Source organism: Lupinus angustifolius, chromosome LG06 (assembly GCF_001865875.1).
Source record: "Lupinus angustifolius cultivar Tanjil chromosome LG06, LupAngTanjil_v1.0, whole genome shotgun sequence".
NCBI lineage: Eukaryota > Viridiplantae > Streptophyta > Magnoliopsida > Fabales > Fabaceae > Lupinus > Lupinus angustifolius.
Window position 1 is genome coordinate 9,481,521 of NC_032014.1, and position 22,053 is coordinate 9,503,573.

Below are 22,053 nucleotides of genomic sequence, written 5' to 3' on the forward strand. Positions count from 1 at the left end.
TGAAGAAAATGACGAATGAATTGGGTTGCTTTTGGGTTTAAAGTACAACACCATCTATATTGTAATCTCCAATTATTAACTGTTTTAATTATTTTATTTATAACATATATTTAAATACCATAACAGTGCTGAGTATTCTATAATTGAGCCTAGCATAAACATAATGATATTCATTCAAAATTTCCTACTTTATTTTAAGGATATTCAAACTGAAGATATATAGTTTCAGCACTCTTTAAGTTGAATGATGTGAGTCCTATTCATAGAAGCATTTATCTAATTCTAGAAATTAGGTGGTTAGATTAATTTGAATTTTTCTTCCATCTGTTTATGCTATCATTGTAACTCGTGTTGTGTTTTATTTTATCATTGAATAATTTCTTATAGAGTGAGAATTCACTTATTCTTATTCCAAGAGTCTCAACCTAGGCATGTAAATCCAATAGTTTTAATTAATGAATAGATACAAAATTATTAGATGTTCATAGAATTGATAACTATGATGAAAATTAAGTTTAAAAAACTTATTCTTTTAACTCCTTCTTATAACATCTTTTATCCCTGTAATAAATTCTATGTTTCACTCAACTTAAGATCAACCAACATTTTCATTCAAAATGACTTTACTATCATGATTCTTCATTTTAATTTAAATAATTTATGCCTTTATTATACCATTCCAGTAATTATAATGTCGTCATACTCAAAATTATGCAAATGGTTAAAGCATAAATTTGTTTGGATTGTGCAAATAATTAAAGCAAGAAGTTAATCCTAAATTCAATTCCCTACGAGTAACGATAATGTTTAGGGATGACAACCGGACAGGTTGGGATCGGTATGGTTATTCAGTCCCAAATCCGAAATCCAAAACTCAAACCCGCCCAAAATATGTATTTATATATATATATATATCAAATATTTATATATTGAGCAAGCTTTGGCAGAAGGGTTGAAGAAAGAAGAATTGTATATGGTGGGTGGTTGCAGCAACAATTGATCTTAGTTGGGTGCTTTATAACACAATGTGGTAGACCTTATGTGACCGAGGCACTTGTGAGTGTTGTTGTCATGCTTAGGTTAGGTTCTGATTTAATCATTAATGCAAGAAACATGGCTGGGAAATTGAAGGTTGGGGTTGAAGGGAGAAAGGTGAAAAAGATGGTTTGTTCACAAAGGAGAAAGTGTATCTGAAGCTGTGTATTTATTTCTACTTTTGAAATTTTATGTATAATTAGGCTCGGGGCGAGTTTGAGGTAAGGTATCAATTATATCAAACCCGAACCCGAAAATCGAACTCAATCTTATTGTGTTTTCCTCATTAAATTTGGTTTGAATTTGGGCAAGTACTCACAAGTTCGATTTTCATTGTCATCCCTAATAATAACAATGACGTCAAGGGTATAATGGCAATGGCAATGCACGGTAATAATAAAATAACTCAACGACAATTAGGTAAGAGACAATGACAAGGTTGTGACAATAATGATAGGATCGATAATGGTAACTATGGTGATTGTAATGACAATAGTGAAATGGCGATGGAAATAGAGGAGAGTTGATAGTGATAAATGTGGTACAACAAACGTGAGGTGATGGTGGCAATAACAAGAAGGGTGGTGGGATCATGACGACAATGGTGGCATGGGGGATGGTGTTAATAGTGGCAATGGGAATGAGATGATGGTGGTTGACATGATTGTTATGGTTGTTATATGACATCATGGAGGGTAGTATAAATGTGGTAGTTGTTATGACGGTTAAGATTTATCTCTTACTCGACTATAAATGTTGATTATATTATTTTTTTGAACTCGACTTTAGATTCGAAGTTAACCAGATCCTAGATAGCGATTGGGTCAGCCTTTAAAACTGAAGCGACTTTAGACCCAATTAAATATATTGCATAGATAAAGTCTTCTCATTATTATTTATTATTATGAATATGAAATTTGACATATAAAATGATACATGTATATATGATGAAAAGTTAGAAAATTGGTGATACTTTCGATGAAAATGATGTCATTACTCTATACATGTTTGAATAGAGACACATACGAACATGAAGAATGAGGGACCATGAGTCGGGGCGAGGCGGGTTATACTTGATCGCTACCCGATCTTAAATATTGATCAGATTTAATTTTTGAACTCGAACTCAACCATAGATACAATAATACCTGACCTTATTTGAGTCCAATTATGATATGCACTACTACGGAAAGGAATATGGTGAGGCTAGTAGACACGACATAACGATTAGTGCAAAAAGAGTAGTCGTGGTAGCAACAGTACTCAAATAAGACACTTATAATTATAGAATTATTCCAAAACAATTATTGATAATGTTTCTACTTAGCTATATTATAATTTTAAAAAAACTCATCCGGATTATAATTCCAAATAGTCTTCTAAACATAATAATTAAAATTATTATAATTACTAATTTCACATAGATGCTATAATTCCATGCTTTATTTCATGTCTCAAACAAAGACATAAAAATTAATCAAATATGTTCCACATTTTTGTGTGCAATAAGAATGTTTCCTGCATAAAGATCACCAAAATATTGCCGATAAAAAAATAAAGATCAAGTTTTTTAATGTAAAAAATAATACTTATGAAACCTAATCATCCATAACCTATGTGGTTATTGGTTTAAACTTTAAAGTGAACTTTTAGTTGATTTCGTAGACTAAAATAATAGGAGCATTAAAATTATTCTATGGTAAAATCTAAAACACTTAAATTTGCGTGATTGGTAATTGGCTATTCAACTTATGTATACACTTTAGCAAACAACTTTTTTTATTAAAAAAGTATAGATGGGTTGGCTTCTAATAAGCTTTAACCTTATGGTGGGTCTCTAAAGCTCTCTGTTTTTTCCTCCATTTCGTGACTATTTGCCTCATCTTATAACAATAAGAGTATCTTAACTCCACCATCATAGTTCATATAGCACTTAGACATCAAAAAACAACATTTGAAGTTAGTATAAACTAAATTGTTATATACTATAAATTTTTTTTGTACTAACAAGAGTGTTTTTTCACATTTTTTGGGGTTCGTGATTGTCCCTCCCAACAAGTGTTATTCTTAAAAATTAAACATTTGACATTGAAGATCCAATAAGATCTTACACCACTAAATCAAATTTTGGTTAGAGTATAAAGTAAGTTCATACTAATTAGATATCTTTTTGTTGAATTCAAGGTACACATGCAACAATAACGATTCTTTGCCTTTTTGAAAGTTTAACATACGTATTTATCTTTCCTTTAATATACCATTTGTTTACATTGAGTTAAATTAGGACTTTATACCGATCAGAAGAGAATTTTGGGTTTTATAAGAAGAAAATTTCAAACCAATATAATATGCGGAAATAGAGGAGGGAATAATGACAGTGATGGATGCGGGTGACGAATGCATGTGTTGTAAAGGACGCGTGGCGTGTAAATGTGTTGCTTTGATTTTTGTTCAATTCAATGACCTGCCAGTTTTTCATATATTCTAACTTATAATAAAGGATGGGAACCCAATGTTCTTATTCTTCCAGGAAGATAAGATATGCGTAATTGTGTATACCAGACCAAATAAAGAAGGAAGAAAAAAAAATCTAGGCTTAAATAAAATGCTACTAATTAACTATTATTTTATTTTATTTTATATTCTCACAACTACTTATTCTTGTTTTGTTCATGATTTCTTTATTATTTAATGAAAATAAAGTATTCTAGTCAATAAATAATATATTATTTTGTTTAGTTTTAGAAATATTTTTTTGTAGAAAATAAATAGTAAGACCCTCGTAATTTTAGAGACTAAAAAATATAACTTATCTATACTTTATTTTCTTATTTAATTTATTAACTAAGTATTCATCTAATATATAAAATGTAGTGGGAAAAAATTTGTATCCATTTTTTCATGATGTTATATATGGATCAGATATATCATGGCGAATTTTTCAGATTCCATTGTGGAAAACACAATGAAATATGATAAGTGAGATTTCGAGTAAATGTTTACATAATCTTCTTCTGTTCGAAGAAATTATTCATCGAAATAATGAATCATTGTTGATATTGACACATCTGAGATTGCTAAATAGTAAAAATGATATTGAATAGAGTAAGAATCACACAATTAATTTATTACTCATATGCGTTAGTCCTGCAAACTTCTAGGTGTGAGTCACTATCAGATTTTAATCGAATGACAACTACCCTATGGAGTATAAACATCTGAAGAGGCTTAATGAATAATATCCTTCATCATACACCAAATGGATTAGGAGAAAGGAGATGTTGTCTTTTGTTAATGAGGATGTTTGGTACAAATTGATTATTGTAATTTGAGACTTGTTTTTTCATAAAATGCATGGTTACACACAATTTTTTTGTTTAAGTGTTTGACTATAAAACTTAAATTTTATAAACAGCTTTTTTTTCCTCTTGAAAATAAGCATTTTCCAACATCATTTTTAATTAAATTATCTAGATCATCGTATGGTTAAATTTTGCACTTCTTACTTTTTGTTATTATCTAATAACATCAAATTCTGCATCTAATTTCGATGTTAAGTATCATTTGAAATCTTTTCACTTCCAATTTTTTTTAAAATTTTCACAGCACAAATAAAATCAACGTAGTTCTGTTAATTTGATGTATTTATTATAATGATCAACTCTAATCATTTTATTGTGTTAGCAGCAGCTAATTTTCATTTATTTCGTGTACAATTTAATTAATAATATATCCCATCGCTAAAGAATATGAAAAACGTCTGCATGAACTTTCTTACAAGTTTGCAGTACAAAATATGAGAAGAAAACAATATGGACTAAACATTAGCTTATAAATATATTTTGATATTTTGACTATCTTTAATAAGTCATTTTATTTGTTTAAGTGTGAAACGTGGAGGGTAAGGCACATGAATCTTAGACTGCCAATGCACATGATGATTCTAGTATGTGATCAATAATTTTGGTCTAAGCATTTTAATATCAATGAGGGGAAGGAGAGCAATCATATTCTATGCAGTTTCATAAATTGTTTTACTCTATCTATCATAAGTTGTAATTAATTAGTTTAATTATTAAATATTTTTGTTACCCAATTATAACTGATATCACATAAAATAACCCAGAGAGAAGAATTGTTTTACCCATAAAGCAATGATTACAAGATTAAATTTGATGCACCACACTTTATCTCACTTCATGTGCCCAAAAAATAAAGATTGATTAAAATATAATAAACTTGATTACAAATTTAGCAAATAATATTTTTTTTACCATTCCTAACACTTTGGTACATAGAGAAATATAAAATATGAGATAATATATTCAAACATCAAATGACAAGCTTTATCTCAGTACAGATAAGGATTGCCACTATTGTTGCCCCTTATCTGGCACACAAAGTGTACCAAGTATGATAGCTATCATTTATCAATGTGCAAAGGTCACTGAACATTTTTTTGGGTACTACTGATGATATTCTCTGACATTTTTGATAAGGAACTAATCTTTTTCAGAATGTGGTTCTTCCTCTCAATAAGTGTTATTATTATGTTTGGTTGCATGGAAAATAAGGGAAAAAGGGAGGAAAGAAAAATGGTTAAATAAGGAGGAAGGAAAAAATATGTGTGGGTCCCACAAAAAACTTATCCTTCCTAGCTTGGGAAGAAAAATCATCTAAAATTTTAAATTTGCCCTTCCACCATGAATTAAAGAACAATATTCCAGGTGAATATAGATATAATGTAGTAAATTTCTTTGTTTATATATTTATTTTTATATGAAATTAGATAACTTAATTTTATTTTTGTCACAAATAAATAGTAATTATGTATGCTAAAGATGGATTGAAAAGAAAAAAGAAACATAATTACTTAAAATTATTAACAAAGTGACAAATAATAAATAAATTAGAAAAATAAAATACAAATATGTGAAAGTGAGATGATTAGAAATATAAAAGTAGTTGTCAAATATGAGTTATATTTTCTTTTAGACACATTAGTGAGAAGAAGATGTAGGATGTTAATGGTTTTCATTGAATTTTATAAACAAATATTGTTATTTTAAATTTAGTTTATATGTTACTTAAAAAATATTAATTAATATTATTAAAAATGAATTATTTAATTATGTAATTTGCAATTTAAAAAGTAGATATGATACATAATTATATATATATATATATAAATAATAATGAAGACATTTATGTCATTTTCAATACACTACGTATAAATGTGTACTTTCTTTCCTCTCATTTTTCCTTTCATTTCCAATCATACCAAACAATAAAATTATATACTCATTTTCTAATACTTTTCTTTCCTTATAATTTCTTTTCTTCTACTTTCATTCCTAAACCAAATATAGCCTAATGATTTATTTGTATATTTCAGAATACATTTCCCTTCTTACAACTTTATTTTAAATACTCAAGAGTAAGAATATATCCTTTTACATCACAAGAAAATGATATATGTCACTTACAAATCAATCATTAATAAACAAAGTATTAATTTATGACACATGTTATATTTTTTTATGGTACAGACTACAAAATATTGAATAGGGATTACAATGCTATAGCTAAAGGGGGTTGCTGTATAATTGTAACTATAAGGCATTTTAACTCTCAAATAGGACCATGCAATAGTTGAAAAGAATGTATCAGAATTGGAAAATAAACTTAACCTTGTATTTATAATAAAATAGTTTACTTGTATGTTAAGAATTATGAAGATAAAACAGTTTAATTAACACTCTCAATAACTTCAAGTTTAGAGACTTGTTAGAAGCACTTTTATTTATATATTTTGCCGAAACAATAGTTGGCAGTGCAGATTACACATTGCTGAGACTAAGACTCACAATGTGTAAATGTTTGCATCTGAATTCAAGTGGTATCATTGAGCTGTTGGTAGGCCATGTACATAAGTAATGAGCAAATTAGTTGTTTTTCTAGGAGCTGGGGAACAAAAGACAAAAAAGTAAGGGTCTCTTTAGTTTGCAATTATGTTACCTTGTCTTTAAGGTGGACATAACTTACTGTTAATGACAACATGAGTATAATTTTCTTAAATCAAATAGACCTTAAGCATGTTAAAATGTTGCAAGGCCAAGTTCCAACCTAACCTAGTAACCTTCAAAATGTTATATAATGGCATGAGGAGTAGTGTGAATAACACAAAGAAACATTGCTAGTTTGGAAAGCATTATCATTCAAGCTTAACGAGTTACTTGCATCTGGAATTTTGTGTGAACACTAAGGAAATTGAAGTATATTACATTTTTGTCTGTGAGTAATAAACTGAAGCACTGCATAGCTTAAACCTTTCTGAACTAGGTCCATAGAGATTAAAATTTATGTTTCATTTACTGTGGTAAAACTTCAGTCTATATATACAAACAAGCTGAATTTCTGTTTTATTCACACCTGCTCACAACTAGCTAGCGTCTCTTCTCTTCCTCAACTTCTTCTAGCAGTGCTTGAAGTTCGGCTTCTGTCAGGGATTCTAACCGTTTCTGCAAATTCAAAGGACTAAAATTATTCCATGTGCAGGATAAAGTTAAGGTGAAAAGAGAATGTAATAAAAACATGATTGTTGTGTAAAATTACTGAAGGTTGGAAAAATATAAGGCAGATAAGAAAGACACCAAAAAAGCGGTGAGCGAAGCAAGGGATAGAGCATACGATGGGTTATACCAATGTCTAGGTATCAAGGGAACGGAAAGAAACATCTATAGGCTTGCAAAGGGTATGGAAAGCAAGACATGAGACTTGAACCAAGTGAAACGTATTAAAGATGAAGTTGAAAAAGTCTTAGCTAAAGACAAAAATATTAAAGAAAGATGTAAGAACTATTTTCACTTAAGCAGTTAATTCATTCATTTTTTACTTATGGCTTTTTTTGGATATGCATGCATGTATCTCAGACTTCAGACTCTCGGTATAAAAGAAGACTCTTCAAGTAATATTTTTATCATATGGGGCACAGACACTGGCAGCTTGAGAATTTTCACTTTTCAACTACAATCACAGGAGTTTATCAATCAACTTATTCACTAGACATATCAAAGAAAATTGTAAAACATTTTGCATAAAGCTGGCCAGCTACCCAATAGATTATCTCCTAACATAATGCCTTAACCAAGTTACAAGATGATGAAAAAGAGTAAGGTTCATGCTAAATTTTGGTGCAACTTCTTGTAGAAAATAAAATTAACTAAAAATTCTTTGACTATGCTAAAAACGAGAGAAAAACAACCATGTTAATCTTATTATTTTACCTCCATCACTTTGCCTTCATAGTCACGTAGTTGTTGAGCATATGTCATTTCCTTGTTTGAAACTCTAAAGATATAAGTTGAGATCCATCCAATTGTGAGACCCAAAACCAGCACCAGCTGAACCACATTTCCTGCTTGTAATGGATCAACTCCGGCAAACTGCCAAAAAAATATTCAACACTTGCATGATTAATCCAAGTGCCTATGTGCCAATATGGTAAAGACAATTACATGAGGGCACTCCGGCTAATAGCCATCGTATTATGGACTGTCTCATGTGTAAATTGTGAATCAAAGTAAGTTAAGTGCGGCATTGAAGGAAAAAAATAATATAAGACTCCAAGATGGAATACATTCCAATTATTGCATAAGAGCAAAAGGCAACGTACCTCTAATCCACTCTTTAAGCCAATGCCAAGGAGAGTAACTCCAACCCCAATTAATATGACATCTTTCCTTGTATATCCAAACGGTGTCTTCTGTGAAATTCAAGAAAGAATAAGCATCATGTGGCATTTCATTATATGCCCTGTAGGCCGTAGTGTTATGTAATGGCAAGGCTGATAAAGTGACCATATGACTTCCGTGCAAATATGGGATGATAGAATAACAATTTTATAAAATAAACCAAATGAGGAAAATAATCAGTCATTCTATTCTGCGTTTATTGAACTACCGGAAATCTCAATATCATTAACACATGACCATGGTGGCACTTTCACAAGATAAAAGCATACCATTTGAAACAAGAAGCAAATCTACCAAATTAAACTCTATTATGCGTAAAATCATGACAAGCGAAGATGTCTCTAAACTCTAAAGAAAATAATTATACTCATTTCTGTCCATCTCAAAATAGGGAAAATCTTTCTCAGCCTCTAAACCTCTGAAAAAGTAGTCATTGTCTATATGTTTTGTACAGTTATTCAAGTGTAAATATGAAATTGTCTATTAGAGTTGAGAGTGGAGTGGGCCTAACTCAATCCCAAATGATTAAAAGCTAGCTAAAGGGAGAAAGGATCTTAATACATTCAGGGTTTGGTATACCATGCTCTACAGTAACATAACATTATTTTTTAGTTCTTTTCATTATGTTTCCAAGTTTTATGGTCAAAGTATATAACCGAGCTCAGTCAAAAAGCCAATGGTTAAGTTAACAGTACCCGAGTATGACAAAATCATCACATTAGTATTCGCTTATACATACCTTTGTCTCGTCAGCACTGTCGCCGCTAGAATTTGAAGTAGTACTTCTTGGGATAGAGAATCTATCTTTCTTAAAGACCTTCCTTACTCTGTTTCCTGGTAAAGTAAAACTCCTCCTACCATTGAAGCATTGGGGAATCACTGTTCCTAAACATTTAGCAAGAAAAGGCACATTCAGATGCAAACAATTCCACAATAGATGAAACTGTCGTTAATGAAACATCATCGTTCCCATTTGTAAGCAGAGAAACTGAATGTGGCTTTTGGAAGAGTTTAGTTGGGCTTATGTGAGTAGCTTACTTTCATTAGCTTACGAAATTAGTTTATAGCCTTCTGCCTTCCTATAAGCTCTTTTTAGCCCATTTCAATACGTTTGTCAGGTCAAATTATGAAAATAAGCTTTTTTTGATCAGCAATGTCTTTTTAGCTTATTTGAAAAAACTTATTAAATAAGCACTTAATTATGCTGTTTACCAAAATGCATCTTAAGGGGCATTTGTTTTGCCTTTTCACAACAAAAAATGTGATACTTTTGATAACTTTTCACTTCTGACACTTGCACATTTTGCTTGGTTGTGTTATTACAAAACGGAGAAGCTGCAAGATAGCTGAAACTCAGCTTTTTTGAGAAACTATATTTTTTCAGCTTCTTAAAAAATCACTTTTGCCAAAACCAATTTTGTACAATTTTTTTTAAAAAGTCTAGAGAAACGGTCCTAAATATAAACACTGAACGTGTCAAATTTGCATGTTACTGATCAAGTTAACTGCATTAAACACCAACTGCAATCTTCAGCCAAGAAGCATTTCCAATCTAATAAATAACTTATTTTGGAAGAATAGTTTATGAAAGTAAACTTATCAAATTGGCTTATGAAATTAGCTTACGACATTTTAATAACTTATTTTTAGCTTATTTCAATAAACTTGTCAAAGAAAATTGGGAATTTTTTTTTATAACTTATTTCAAAATAGCTCATTGAATAATAAATCAACTAAGTTGTTTCCTCACAAAATCCTAGTTCAGTAAGTAACTGACCTCTGCTGAAACCTGTAGAAGCTTTTAATCTCGGTTGCAAGAAGGGCAAAGCAGAAATACCCAGATACGAAATAGCACATTTTTGGTATAAAAAGGTGCAATTTATATTTACATGTGGAATAACATAAGCCATCCCTGAAGAAAAGTGAGATTAGTTTTCAAACATAGAATAGAATATTAAACATGAATTTGAAGCTTCATTAGAATTATGAAACAATATATATGTAACAAGTGAAATGATAACAAACATGTTGGTTAAGGATTTGATTACCTGTGGAAGGAGAAGATGAAGAAGCAGAGATGAGTGGAGAACGTTAAAGCATTGAGGATGAGGTTGTTCTCTCAAATGTGTCCTTAACTTTTGTTCCTCAATACGTGCCACCTAGGTCATTGGGTTGGGTCCCACTTTCAGCTTCTAACTCTTTAAAGATATTTTCATTCTCATTTTTGTCTTTATTCTCTATAAAACATCTCAAATCAATAAAGCTTTCATCTAGTGATCTTGTTATATTTACATAGATTAAAATATTCAACATGAGAGAAATAATAATTATTGAAAGGAGTAAATACATATATTAAATAAGTAATTTATTACTCATTTGATGATGATACTTTTAATAGTACACAAAAAAACAAAACAGTTCAAAAAAATATGATGAAAATACACAACTTTTACTTGAAAATAATCCGGCATCAAAGGGTTTTACAATGTCTCATGGTGTTATGTATCATATGTAAGAAAGAAAGAGTGAAAACCAAACACAAAACCAACTAAATGTTAAAATGATTTAACATGATTCCTTGATAGGATCATCTGAAAGAGTTTTACATAAATAGATGAACCAAATGGTTCCAATTGCTGCAAGTGAAAAATATCTATATATCAAACTTCATTGTGCAAAAGTAAGATAATCTCATGTCTACATCCAAAATAAGAAGATAAATAATTAAAGGTAAACAAAAAAAAGCTTTCAATGTATGATATATTTTTTACATAGTTCAGTTCTATTTCCATATAGAGAATATGGATTTAGAGAGAGTATTCTTTTGAATGCTTCATCAACAACAAAAAAACTAAGTATGAGGGAGTTCACTATACATTGATTCAATGGTGACAAGCCTCATTTTAAACTCTCCTTTGGGCCTTTATATGGGTCGAGCCATCCCCCACCAAAGAAGATCCTGATTGAACAAGAAGAAAATTGTTTTGTACGACAAAAATCTCTGTATTGAGTATTTAATATATCTGCATTTTTTTTAATACTTAATCGAGTTCTCTAATTAAGCTACAATAACCCTGTCTTAATTATTGATATTTGTGTTTCTTGATCGTAATCTTATATTCTTATTAGCCTCCTCCTTAATGTTATTATGAATTTATGATTAGCATATATTTTTATAAACAAAATGATGGTGAAAATGGTTCTCACTATCTTAGAGTGATTTTTTTTTAGTTATTTCTTCTCTTCATGAGATTGTTTACCAAATTTGGAACCTTTACCTTTCAATGCCACTTAGATAGGACCGATTCATCATGGGTTCATTATAGCATATATCATTTGTTAAAACTACTTTTCCAAACTTTCAAATCAACAACTTAAGCATATTCTCTTATTTAACTCAACACTGTTTGCAATATTTTACTCACCCACTTTTTACATTTACCTACTGCGCCCTCACGGCAATGTTAAGGAAATTCAAGAATGAAAAAAAAGTAGACAAAACTATTTAATCCGTTTCAAGTTGTTTTTGGTTTTAAAAATGGCCCTATAACTTTTTTTTTGTTTCATTTTAGTCATATCGTTAATATCCTTTTCTTTATAACTCTCAATTCTTAACTAAAGTTCACAATTTTTATATCAATAAATTTAGAAGAAAAAAATATCTACATAAATAACTTATTAAGTTTTAAAATCTTAACATTAAGAAATGAATTTTAAGCTTAAAAATAATAATAATAACTTGTAGGACCCATTTGAAAACATAAATATCTTAAGGAATTGATTTGAAAACAAACAAAAAAAGCTTAAAGGATTTATTTGAAATAAAAACTTACATAACCAATTTGAAAATAAAAAATAAGTTAGGGGACTAATCTATTAGTTTTGCTTTAAATATATTCTACTTTATTGAAGACACCATTTCCTTAACTTAACAATTAACATTATCTTAAGTGATCATTAGCAAAACGGAACTACTAATACTTCAAATTTACCTAAAAACTAAATTAAAATAACATGAAACTTGGGAATATTATGATTTATGACTATTTTGATGTGGATGTCCATTACCATTAACCCCTTCCATTTCACAACGTTCATGGGATTGAATGTTGCTTAATTGGGTTATTATCTTCTTATAACTTTTAGGCATTCCTACCCTATAAAGAATGGAACAAGTATCAGATCATTTGTCCTCAAAACTTTTTGTTCATATGTCTTAAGCTAATCACATCCAATCAAATAGCATAAAAATTTTATTTTATGTTTTATTTTTATTTTTTTGAGACACAATGAGATACAAAATGTGGGACAACTAATCTCGTTGATAAAGAATGGTATTGGAAACCATGATGTACACGCATGAGACTAAATAGAAAACTCATTTGATCTATGCTTTCATCTCTATATTTGCTCTATAAATTCTAATTCTCATCCATCTCTTTAGTTTTTGTGCATACTTTTACAACAAGGAAGGGATTATTATGTACAAGTGAAATAAAATAATTAAAATCAGTTAAAATCCAAATGAAGTTAATTAGGAGGTAATACAAAAAATGTGTGCATTTTAATAGTTTTCGTTTGAATTTATACATCATCATAGCAATCCGAAACAAACACTAGTTTAACAGTTTGTGAGCTGTGTTTATTTGTTGGTATTGATATCAAGCAACAAACAAAAACCCTATTTGGCCATCATTCTATCTTTGGTTTGAGAAGACATGCACAAAATCCACCAAATCAAACATTTTCAACCTCTTTTAACAACAAATTAATTCCCAAGTCCAAAATCAAACGCTAATCATTTAGTTGTCATACTTTAGATTCTTCATTTGTTAATTAATATTTCTCACTCTGTTGTACCAACTAGTTTTAAGCATTCTTCTATTTCCAATGAGTTTGGTTTTATTTACCTACCATCCAAAAAATTGATTTGTTGCTAGCATTTTATTAAGATTAGATCCTTCCATTTATTTGAGAGAAAAAATACATGTACTAATATTATATTAGTTTTATACATTATCATTGTATTCTTCATTATTCATGTTTTACCATTATTGACTTTTCAGAAAAAGTAATACAAATAAATAGTGGATGATATACTGATTGTGTATAATTTTTTACATAGACAATACATACATAATACACTCTACTTGTATTTTAAAAGTTAATATTTATGTAATCACTATTTTTGACCTCAAGTTCTATGAAAAATTTATTCAAAACAAAAAAAAACTCTCTTTTTGGACAAACAATAATTAGGGAATAAATGAAAAGAAAAGCATTAGCCTTGCTATATTATGTAATTGAGAAGATAATTAATAAGATAAGAATATTTTATGTATGCACTATATCTATATAAATTTACACACAATTAATATATCATACATCATTCATTAACTGTATATAATATATTAATTGTATATAAATCTCTATATTAAAAATGCATATATATTTATACTCTTTCTCATAACTGCCATGAAATCAGAAATAATGTTTCCACAAAACTCCTTTTAATTTTTTTACTGCAAGAAACCCATATTAAATTCACACTATTATGTTATTAGGTGCTTGCTTGACCAACTATGTGGAAAATATTGATAGTATATAGTACCATGAGAAGGGGTTGATGTACTTAATATATTATATATAATATATGTTTGATGGAATAATTTGCAAGCTAGCCTAGGATAGTGACTGGATACCAAGCTTGCCACTTTTTTCAGTTTTTTCAAACCAACGTGAACAAGTTAGTTTGGGTATTTTCTATTTTTATTTTTATTTTATTTTCTATTCACCAATGTTGAGAATTCAGTTTAGCGTATTTTTTTCACATTGGGAACTTAGTTTGTCACAAAATGCTTGGTATGTTTGTTGGACCTATTTAAAGACAAATGGTAGAATTATAAACACATTTGGCTTAAAGTTTTTAAGTTATTAAAAAATATGAATAAATATAAAATAAATCACGTCAATCTTAACTTTGGTGGTGTCCTTAAAACAAAATAATTAAATTTATTTATTGAAGTAACAAAAATTTCATTTCTGGCTCTCTGTCCTTGAATTAAAAAAGAAGAGGGATCTTTAAAGTGACACAAGCTCATTGATTATAGTAATATTTTTCTAACATCAGAAAGTGGAAACCTTAATGGAACACCTTACACAATATAACTTCTTTTAAATATTGAAATGATGTGAAGAGAAAATAATAATAAACAAGTATATAAGGGTATAAACATACATTGTTAAATGTTGAATTTTATTGTACAAATAACATAACTTGATATAGTATATGCTTTCCAGGTCCAAAGATATGTACCTACTTTCTCCTATGTTTTATATGTGAATTAAACTAAGTTGCTGCCAGATATGATACTTTGTATCTACCAAAAAATATAGGAATCATTTTTCTAAAGTTATACCACTTAGATTATGACAAACTTTAGCATTAAAATATATAATTAAATATCATACTAAATATATACCTACTGATTACCCAACTAAGGACCTTGCAGCTAGAAAAGGACAATTAACTATATTTTCTTTCTTAACTGACATGATCACCTTCTTGAATAAATACACAATCACATTCTATGATGCTGCAATATTAATCAAAGTTCTTAGTTCAGAACTTTGCAACATTTCTAAGGGAAAATACCAAATACTCATTTTACAATGGGCAATGCAGCTTTATGTGCACCTTCCTTAATAGCCAATGGGATCTATAAGGTGTTATACTTAGATGGGAGATTAGAGTTCTATACAAAACCAATGAGAGCTGCAGAACTCATGCTAGAATACCCTGGCCAGTTTGTTTGTGACTCAAGCTACCTAAAAGTCGGTCACCGGATTCGAGGGCTTTTAGCCGATGAAGAACTCAGAAGGCACAAATTCTACTTCCTTCTACCAATGGACCTTGTATACTCAGTGCTAACTCATGAAGAAATGAGTTCTTTTAATTACAAAGCATCAAAGGCATTGAAGCATGGAAGTTTCAACAATTTGGGAAAGATTTTTCCAGTGTGTATGTTTCTTCCTTCAGAGCCAAAGAAAATAGAAACTCATAGTGAGGTGATGAATGAGCCTGGGCCTATTGAAAGATGTTTCAAGCAAAGATCTTGGAGACCAGCATTGGAGACCATTGATGAAACTCCATTAAGGACTTAAGTGAAGAAAAAATTTCTTTTTATCTCAGTTTTCTTCATTTGTATTTGGTAGAAATTCTTGGATTTTTTTTGCACCCTTATGTTAGAATTAGTACATATGATTTTCATCTTGATCCAATCTCATAAAGTCATAATCAAAATGTCTGAGTTGTATGAATGGTTACTAATTGAAATACTTCCAATGTTAATCCTTCTCTGCAATTACCATAACTTGTTTATGGATCAACTAGGAATTTTATTCAATGAAACTTACCATTAAATGGTTTACATGGTTAAAGCTAAGCAGCTTGAAATCCAGAAGAAGAAAAAATCATTGGAAATTTTCGACAAAGAACACTCATGTCAATAAAATCATTGGAAATTTTATTTTCGACATAGAACACTCATTGAAAAATCATTGGAAATTTTTACTTTCATTTTTCTTTTTATACAATGCTGAACTGTTTTATGTTATGTAGGAGTAGTGGTAGCATCTTTATTAAAATATGGAAGAAGGCCAAAGTCATGATACAATATCAAGTAATGCTCATTGAATCTACCAACATGCACAATATGCCTTATTCAATCTCTTTGGTAGCTTCTCTAATAAATCTAGGTACTTTTACAAATAAGAATGTTTGGTTCTACATATCTTGAGAAGTTTTGGTAGAACTAGTGCAGGCCAGATTCAAAATGCTAGAACTAGATAACAATCCAATAGAAACAAAAAATGCTTATATTTGTTGTGAAATCAATAATATATAGCTAACAATTAACAGTTTGAGGCTTTAACAATTTCAGGTTTCTTCTGAGTTCTAATGCTAAACTCATGCTGATGTCTTTATCACCAGATTTTTAACAGCACTCTTATACTATATAAAGTTTGTATGTGGAGGTAAACCCCAAAATTTAAAAATTAAGAAAATGGTAGACAAAGCTTGAAGGAGAGACATTTAATCATGTTTCTTTACTCTTATTCGTAAGTTTTAATTCTTAGTGGAAATGAAACACAGTTAAAATTGGGGGGGGGGGAAGAAAGTTAATTTGCTTACAAGAAACTCTAGTGCCTACAGAAGTGAGTCTTGGGAGGAACAAGTTGGTGTTAGAGGCAATTTGGCCATAGCATTAGCATATATGATTTGTCAAAGTGTAGATAGAACTTTAGGGTCTCTCTATGAGTTGTTTTTTTGGGTGGAAAGTAGAAGACTTTAGAGTCATCTCACATGTATATTCTTAAGTTTGATGGTGCTATTATTGCCAAGTATTTTACACAAATTGCATGCTGCAATGTGGTCTACAAACGCGTCTAAAAAATTCTCTGTTCAAGACTAGGGAAGGTGTTGCCAAAACTAATAGATGAAAACCAATCAGCTTTTGTACAAGGTAGAGCCATTAGTCACAACATCCTTAATGCTCAAGACCTGATCAGACTGAGTAATAGGAAGAATGCATCTCCTAAATGCATGATGAAGGTGGACATAAAAATGGATTATGATATGGTCAGTTGGCAATTCATTGAAGATATTCTTATAGGCCTAAGATTCTCACAAAAAAAAATCATTTCTTGGGTTATGCCATGTATCAAGACCCCCTTTCCCCTTCATGGTGATGGACATGTTATCAAGGAGATTCAGGATTGCTATGGAAAATAAGGAATTCAGATTTAAGACCATGAGGAAAGCTTTGAATGATTTTTCAGCGGGATCAGACCTGAGTGAAAATGCATCTAAATCAAACATTTACTTAGCTGGATTACCTCCAGAGAAAAAACTTAAACTCTTTCAGATCACAGGCTTCCAACCTGCCCTATGAGATATATAGGAATTCCCTTATCACCCCACATATGGTCTTAGGCTGAGTGCACTATTCTGCACCAAAAGGTTGGAAACAAGGATCGTCCTAGTGATTTACCTAGGCGGTCCAGTGCATGAGGCTCCCACTTAGTGGGGTCTCAGGAGAGTAGATGTGGCTTGACATTGAAGGAAAAACAACAAACTGAAAATGAAGTTTGCTTCAGCTTATATTGATGGTAGATGGGTTGGCAACAAATAAGGTGGGTGGGTATGAGAGATGCTTACAATTGGCTTAGGGAATCTCATAACCAATTCAGAATTTCAAGAATCATTTGGAATAGGAGCAACATTCCAAAACCCTCCTTCATAATGTGGTTAGTCATGATGAGGAAATTGATAACAAAAGAAAGACTAATCATGTTTCATATTCCTGTATCTGATGACTTGTGTAGCTCATGTGGCATTGTTCATGAACCTTGTAAACAGATACTTTTTTGTGTCAATGGTCAAAGGAGCTTTTAGAAATGCTTTGCCTGTGGATTGGTCTTAGCAATTGGAGAGATTGGATGTGCTACTGCTTAAAAGGTAGGAAAAGGAAACAACTGTTGCATGAAAATCCCAGGCACATGCACCTTAATATACAACTAAATAAAATGCTTCATCTGTGATCCTAATCGTAATAATAACTAAGAGAATGTATAATTTCGTAGGAATGTTGTGGCATAAGTTGTTTTAGCCTTAACTTCTTACAGGACCACGAAATTCAAAATGGACCTCAACCTTTTCCATAGGACTTGCAAGAATCAATTTCTCTCACATCTACTTGCTCCATGAGTCAATGTCAATCCTAGCACTTTTTTTTACTACAGTACTTCAAATCCTCCTATTAACTAGGAAGAAAATACCTACCATAATGTTTAACTATTCTGATACCATAAATATAATAACAGACAATACATGTAACATAACTACTCCAGTAAATGTTTTGTGATAAATAAACTACTCCAATTCATGTTGACAAATTAATCTATAACTATTGCTTTCAAATCAGGTTGATGACATCCCCAAATATCACATAATCACATCCTTATATTTTGAATTATTCCAAGTGACATATTAGTGGAGAATGTCATCCACCACCCATAAAAATAACACAGAAATAACTAAGTTGATTGATTCAGTGATATTTATCAAGGTCAACTCAGAAGTTCAAAAACCCCAAGAAATTAAAACATTTTACAAAGCTTAAGATAGGAGTAGGACCCCTAAGAACTGAGTTCAAGAAACCTTTGTGCCATGGGATGCTTGGCTTCAGAAAGTTCATTAGGCTTTAGGACTTCTACAATTTCACCATCAACAAGAAGGCACACTATATCAGCTATCCTCTGGATTTGTTTGATGCTATGAGAGACCATAATCACTGTCATGCCACGAGTCTTGTTCAGCTTCAACAGGGCATCCTCAATGTTTTCTGTAGATATTGGATCTAATGCACTAGTTGGCTCATCCAGCAACAAAACCTTCAAAAAGGATCAAATGCAAATGCCAATCAATACAATGTTGAGGAAAGATGTGAGGGAAATTGATAATTAATTACTAAATGATGAAAAATGTGACTTATACAGAACTAGACAAAGTAACCAGCAGTAGTAACTAACAAGTGACTAAGATCATCTCCAACCATGCAACTCTCTTGAGTTTGTGAGCCCGATGACACCACCATGTTACTTATTACTGCAACTCAAGAACACTCCACTACAACCATGTAATTCTTAAAAGATCATCAAATAGGTAAAGAGATTTATTAATTTGAGGGTTGGGTTGTGAAATTATTAAGTCTTGGAGTCAGGCACATGATTAAGTTTCCGAGAACCATTTATTTTATGCAACAGGTTCTTGGGTATGCAGCCGTTTCTCTACAACCATGCAACTCTTGTGCACCCCCATTGAAGATACTCTACTGTAACAATTGCACAAAGCTCTATACAAACTAACTCAACTAATACTAACCAAACTGAAACAAACAGAGAATAGTGTCAAAACAAATCAATAACAACCCAAGTTAAAGCACAAAATCCACAAACTAGCAAGAGATGCATTCCCAATAGTTTCATTTTTATGCATCAATTGTGAACGAGATGTTGCTGCTATGTTTACCTCCGGTGAATTAGCTAAAGTCCTGGCAAGTGCAACTCTCTGAGCTTGACCCACAGAGAGCTCTGTACCAGACTTACCGAGGAAAGAATCATCCAGGTCCGCCATTATCAGCAACTTGCGCACCTCATCATCACTTAGCTTTTTCCCTCTTAGCTGTGGTCCATACCTCACATTGTCTGCAACTGTGCCTGTACAATATATACACTCCAATATTACTTAACACCATACAAACTATTTACCAAAGTGTAGAGTGTTTAGATCATCTTATTTTGTGTTCAAAACAAAACCAATGTGTTTGAATTATGTGTGAAGATAAACGTGGTATAGGAATGTGATAAAATACGTAGTGATTGTATATGATGATTATGTGTGAATAACATTTCAGTGATCAAGTATTGTTTTAATCAATTTGATGATTGAATATGCTTGTTAAAAAGATAATCAGATTCATTTGGATTGCCTAAAAAATCATTTTAATGTGATAAACTACATAGTGAGGTCTAGGAATAGTAAATGGATGTGGCTTTATTATCGCAAGCAAAGAGATAGTTTCCACGATTCGAACTCATGCATCCTTCAACGACTCTTCTTTTAGTCGTACAAGTGTTGCCAACGAGTGGTATACAAGGCTGACACTACAATAAAGTGTCATAAAAATGCAACCCATTGTGTCTTACCTTTGCAAGGAAATAGATTGTTTCAAAGGCAAACAATTTTACCATTGAGCAAGGCTGATCTCTTAAAAGGTGGTCAAGCGTACAAAACTCCCAATAGTAGGAAGATGGAGTATGCAGTCTTATCATCGCAGATAAAGAGACTGTTTAGACTTTCGAGAATCTGAACCCATAACCTCTGGGTGACAACTTGAAATAATTTAATTTTTTTATATAAGCTTAAAATTTATATTTTCACCGGAAAAAGTTTTTCCTCACAAATATTACTTTTTAATAATTTAATTAGAATTGATAAACATGTCGGACTGAATATAAAATATATATTTTTAATAAAGTAAGACACTTATGATCAATACTTTTCTGACATGGCTTGGAAAAAGGTGATTTTCCGGTAAAAACTATCTACCTAATTTTAGAATAAAATTCAGAAAGATTTAAAAATACTTCCAAAGTTTACAAAATTCCTAATTAATAAAACAAACTCACACCTAATAATCATTGATATATATTAACCATCAAAATCATACTTTGAAATGAGGTTTCTATTACTGTTACCTTCAAAGAGTGCAGGGAGCTGAAAGAGCATGCCAACCTTACGGCGGAGAGAGAGAACATCAAGATCGGTGATATCCTGACCATCAAGGAACACGGTGGAGGACGGTGGTTCCCAGAGGCGGTTCAAGGCTCTCAAAAGCGTTGACTTTCCACTTCCACTTGGTCCTATGATTCCAACCACAACACCCTTTGGTATATCAACGGTTATGCCCTTCAGAATTGTAATACCAGCGTCGGAAACTTTGGTCAGATTTCGTATCTCGAACTTCGATTTCGTGGTGTCATCAACTTCCAGCAAGTGCTCCCTGCAATCATCTGTTAAATGAAACTAAGTTATTATTATTGTAAAAGAATACTAATAATAGTTTAATATTTATTTATCGACAGAATTCAGTAATGATACGATGTTGTCGCTGCATAGATATTAAACTAAGTGTCTAATAAATGAATAATTTGAGTGGTGACGAATTGGAGGGGAAAAGTACCTAAGAGAGAAGACATGGGTTTTGAAATTGAGTGGGAATGAGAGGATGATGAAGAAGATATATGTAGTGATAAGAGTAGAAAAAGCCTACCCCAGGCATCACTGTTTCTTATGCTTCTCCACCAAATGAGTACACTACCGTAATATATTCTGTTTTATTATAACCCGACCTGCATCGCATATATCATATATAGAACCAGGATCACGGGTCCGGACAAACTCTGTCTCCACCAATCATGTTTAACCATATAATTTAAAGTGACACATCATTTTATATTTTAATAATTTAAAATTAACACTGTTAATATTTTTTTATCTTCATCTGCTATAAAACATCTTCATCATCAAATTACATTAGCATGTGACAAATGTTATACATCGCGGATCCATTTTTATTTTTTACTAATTAATTAAAATGAAATGATTTATTTTCCTTTAATGAATAAGATGAATGGGTAA

At 31.0% G+C, this 22,053-nt stretch overlaps 3 protein-coding genes across 4 annotated transcripts; 1 reads left to right on the top strand and 2 right to left on the bottom strand.

Annotated features, from left to right (window-relative positions):
• Positions 7,247 to 10,966, bottom strand: LOC109349670. Of its 2 annotated transcripts, XR_002108015.1 has the most exons (7): positions 10,838 to 10,966; positions 10,567 to 10,701; positions 9,529 to 9,674; positions 8,711 to 8,800; positions 8,322 to 8,480; positions 7,422 to 7,556; positions 7,247 to 7,366 (listed from the first exon to the last, which is right to left on the bottom strand). XR_002108015.1 is itself a non-coding variant. In XM_019590574.1 (6 exons), exons 2-6 carry the CDS (start codon positions 10,697 to 10,699, stop codon positions 7,482 to 7,484), a joined length of 603 nt encoding a protein of 200 aa, XP_019446119.1. In that variant the 5' UTR covers positions 10,700 to 10,701; positions 10,838 to 10,966; the 3' UTR covers positions 7,265 to 7,481. The 2 variants fall into 2 exon arrangements, 1 of the variants encoding a protein (XP_019446119.1); XM_019590574.1 differs by having other exon boundaries at positions 7,265 to 7,556.
• LOC109349671 lies at positions 15,369 to 16,146 on the top strand. Its single transcript, XM_019590575.1, has one exon. It carries the CDS (start codon positions 15,462 to 15,464, stop codon positions 15,951 to 15,953), a length of 492 nt encoding a protein of 163 aa, XP_019446120.1. The 5' UTR covers positions 15,369 to 15,461; the 3' UTR covers positions 15,954 to 16,146.
• LOC109349674 (ABC transporter I family member 17) lies at positions 18,685 to 21,732 on the bottom strand. Its single transcript, XM_019590579.1, has 4 exons — positions 21,596 to 21,732; positions 21,111 to 21,425; positions 19,882 to 20,069; positions 18,685 to 19,244 (listed from the first exon to the last, which is right to left on the bottom strand). The coding sequence occupies exons 1-4, from the start codon at positions 21,609 to 21,611 to the stop codon at positions 18,990 to 18,992; spliced, it is 774 nt and encodes a 257-aa protein (XP_019446124.1). The 5' UTR covers positions 21,612 to 21,732; the 3' UTR covers positions 18,685 to 18,989.